Here is a 3,737-nt window from a genome sequence, read left to right on the forward strand (position 1 = left end):
GACATACTGTCAGTGCGCGTGCATGTGGAGGTTTAAGGGTTGTCAAAATGTCAAGAACTGGGTCAGAGCGGATTAAAACAGTGCAGATTAAAAATTCATCCAGTTATGTCTTTTTAATTTGCTGAAAAGTTAATTTACAGACAAGGTGTTACAGGTGCACCAGTAATATTAGTTGTAATCTTTGGACAACACCATCTTGTTTCTATCCTTATTCTGAAGTCTAACTGGAGTTTGCTGTTTGGAAATATGACATCAGCTTCAACAGGAAGTGAGGAAAAGTTCAATTGATTACAACTTTGATATTAAGTAACTTTGGCAGCACATCATGTGGTAAAGCAAACATAATATTACAATTTGGAGAGAGAGAGAAAAAACACAGATAGTTATTCTAACAAGCAGGATGCAGAGAAAATCAATTCTGAGGCAGAAAACAGTATTTCTTTTTTTTAATTATTGTTATTATAGTGATTTGTGCTGGGTAATTCTTCAAAACACTATTCACTTTTCTGAATTGATAAAAAAAAATACAATTCCTCAATTGAACTATTGCAAAGCTGAAGAAATGAACATTTTAACATATGTTTAGATGAGATTGTAATGTTTCAAAAAGTGCAAGATTGTACGTTATTATTATTATTATTATTATTATTATTATTATTATTATTAGTAGTAGTAGTAGTAGTAGTAGTAGTAGTAGTGGTAGTAGTAGCTGTTGTTGTTGTTGTTGTTGTTGTTGTTGTTGTTGTTGTATTGGCAATAGCATCTTTATTTTCAGTTCGTTTTTAAGAAACGAGGTTTATTTATTATTATTACAATAAAAGACGCTCCTGGCCTCGTTTCCTTTCTCCTTTTAGAGGTTGCAAGAGCCGGGAGATTTGTGGAAAGCGCATACATAATACAAGGAATGAGCAAAACAGCTTTATCATGTAATCTATATGCATGCTCATACAGAGAGGCTCTTTTTCAAAAGCGTACAGTAAGGTTCCCTTTGGCGTCATGTTCTAACTTTAAGCCTTCTCCTGCACCTCCTCATCATGTCTGTGTTTAAGTACAACCGTAATTATCTCATATATTTGCATATTTTACGCCCACCATTGTTTCCACGTCTCTCAAACTCCTTATACGTGAAAGCGGCGCAGCACAGACATGATTATGTGGAAGGTGCCGGTGTCAATATGCATTTGGATCTCTCCTCCGGCGGATGCGTAGGAGACTTTGATGTGGCTTCCTTCTATCAGGGTGTGAATTTGCTCTGGTCCAATAATCTGGCTGGTGAGGAGATGAGCGTCGACCGCGCGACTGAGCTCTGCGCGTTCACGTGGAACCTATAAACGGACGTGGCGCGCAGAGCTGTGAGTAGTCTGGAGAGAGAAGAAGAGGATAATCGTGAGAGAGAATATCATTTTTAGCGCAGTGGAAGATAACCTGACACAGGAATGCTCAAAATGCCATCATCACAAACTTTTTTTTAATCTCTCTTTTGAAACACACAGCTGTCTGTAACTTTGATGTTCAAGGTGGCATGTGAGCAGGAGAGTCCAGCCATGCAGCTGAATGAGACTGGAGTTCAAACACTGGCTCCAGAGCCATGTGAGACGCAGATACTACAGGAGGACATCACTGGAAACTGTAGCGGAGGTTCCACCAGCAACCTGTCACTGCACTGCTGGCTGCAGCTCCTCACCAAGGAATCTATCCTGGAATTTCAAGTGGACAACTCCAGTCTTGTGGTGCGTATGATGATAGCTTGTGTCTACTCCATAGTCTGTGCACTCGGGCTGGTAGGAAACTCACTGTCTCTGTTTCTGCTGCACTCCCGTTACAAGCAGAAGCAATCATCCATCAATTGCTTTGTGATGGGACTGGCTATCACAGACCTGCAGTTTGTTCTGACTTTACCTTTCTGGGCAGTGGACACAGCTCTAGATTTCCGCTGGCCATTTGGCCGTGTGATGTGCAAAATCATCAGCTCTGTCACCACCATGAACATGTACGCCAGTGTATACTTCCTCACAGCTATGAGCGTGGCACGTTATTACTCTATTTCCTCCGCGATGAAGATGCACAGCCGGCGGGCGGCAACTACTAGAGCAAAGTGGACGAGCCTGGGCATCTGGACAGTCTCTCTGCTGGCCACTTTGCCTCATGCCATCTACTCCACCAGCTTCAAGGTGTCTGATGAGGAGCTCTGCCTGGTGCGCTTCCCAGACTCAGGCAGCTGGGATCCACAGCTTCTTTTGGGTCTCTACCAGCTGCAAAAGGTTCTGCTGGGCTTCCTTATTCCTCTGATCATAATCACTGTCTGCTACCTGCTGCTAGTGCGCTTCATCCTCAGCCGACGCATGGCAGGTACAGGGAACCCAGAGATTGAGCAGGGCCGGCAAAGGCGTCGCTCCAAAGTGACCAAATCCATCGTCATCGTGGTTCTGTCCTTCTTTCTGTGCTGGCTTCCCAATCAGGCGCTGACTCTGTGGGGAGTGCTCATAAAGTTTGACCTTGTGCCCTTCAGCAAGGCCTTCTACAATGTGCAGGCCTACGCCTTCCCTCTGACTGTGTGTTTGGCACACACCAACAGCTGCCTCAACCCTGTGCTCTACTGCTTGATTCGCAAAGAGTTTCGAGCAGGTCTCAAGGGACTTCTCCTCCATGCCAGGCCGTCCTTCAGGAGCCTGACTCATCTGCTGCGTCGCAAAGCCAAAGTAGCCGAGGCGCCGACTGTTCTGGTGCTGGTCCAAATGGATGTCTGACTTGGATGAAAGGCTTTCTGTGTCAGAGGAGTTTAAAGAGTGAAAGACGAACTCACAAAGTAAATAAGTGAAAGCTGCCTGTATAGGATGTGCCCCACTTTTACTGTGTGTTTCAAGATTCACTCAGAAAATACTTGTACTTGTTCTCTCTCTCTCTCTCTCTCTCTCTCTCTCTCTCTCTCTCTCGCTCTCTCTCTCTCTCTCTCTCTCTCTCTCTCTCTCTCTCTCTCTCTCTCTCTCTCTCTCTCTCTCTCTCTCTCTCTCTCTCCTCTCTCTCTCTCTCTCTTTCTCTTTCTCTTCTCTCTCTCTCTCTCTCTGACAGACAATATGTGTGCTGCTCTCTAGTAATTGTGTATTGTGTGTATAGATGTCAATCAGCAAAACGTGCACCCCACAATAAAACATTTTTTTTTACGTGTCTATTAGTGATATTTAAATATTGTTGCACGTGCAGTTTTAGAGACAATGCTGAAGCAAATGAGGTTGCTTGACTGCATAGTATAGTATTTGTTCATTACTAATTATAGTATTAATGATATATGAGATTGAGCCCTGTAGATTGTTGCAGCACTCACTTGTCTGAGTTGAGCTCAACCTCAATTAAGATTTGCCTCAGCATCGGTCTCACAGCACATGAGAATAACTAACTGATCAAACACTCTGACTGTGAATTGAGGATTTTCTTGGAGAAAACCGAAGTAAATCCTGGCCAAGATGTTTTAAAAAACCCCAGAAAGAAACATGAATGGAATATGAGTAATGAGGGGAATTCCCAGTGCGTTCAGGAATTCATTGAAAAAGTCAAGTCATTGAAAAACCTAATGTTATATACTTGACAATGAAAACTTTCCTTCTTTTTTAAGGTAAGACAATATGACACAATACTTCAAAGTGTTCACTAAAGCGAGTTTAAAATAAATCTTGTCGTTGTTGAGGTGATTAAAATTACATTCATACTCCTTTGCAACATATCTTACACTACTCACGCAT

General features: G+C 42.8%; 1 protein-coding gene across 1 annotated transcript; it reads left to right on the forward strand.

The window, feature by feature from the left end:
- The first annotated feature begins 1,403 nt into the window (after window positions 1-1,403).
- Window positions 1,404-3,165, forward strand: rxfp3.2b (relaxin family peptide receptor 3.2b). Its single transcript, XM_029429942.1, has one exon. The coding sequence runs from the start codon at window positions 1,509-1,511 to the stop codon at window positions 2,745-2,747; it is 1,239 nt and encodes a 412-aa protein (XP_029285802.1). The 5' UTR covers window positions 1,404-1,508; the 3' UTR covers window positions 2,748-3,165.
- Window positions 3,166-3,737: the final 572 nt, after the last annotated feature.

The sequence above is a fragment of the Cottoperca gobio genome, chromosome 4, assembly GCF_900634415.1.
Source record: "Cottoperca gobio chromosome 4, fCotGob3.1, whole genome shotgun sequence".
NCBI classification, from domain to species: Eukaryota; Metazoa; Chordata; class Actinopteri; order Perciformes; family Bovichtidae; genus Cottoperca; species Cottoperca gobio.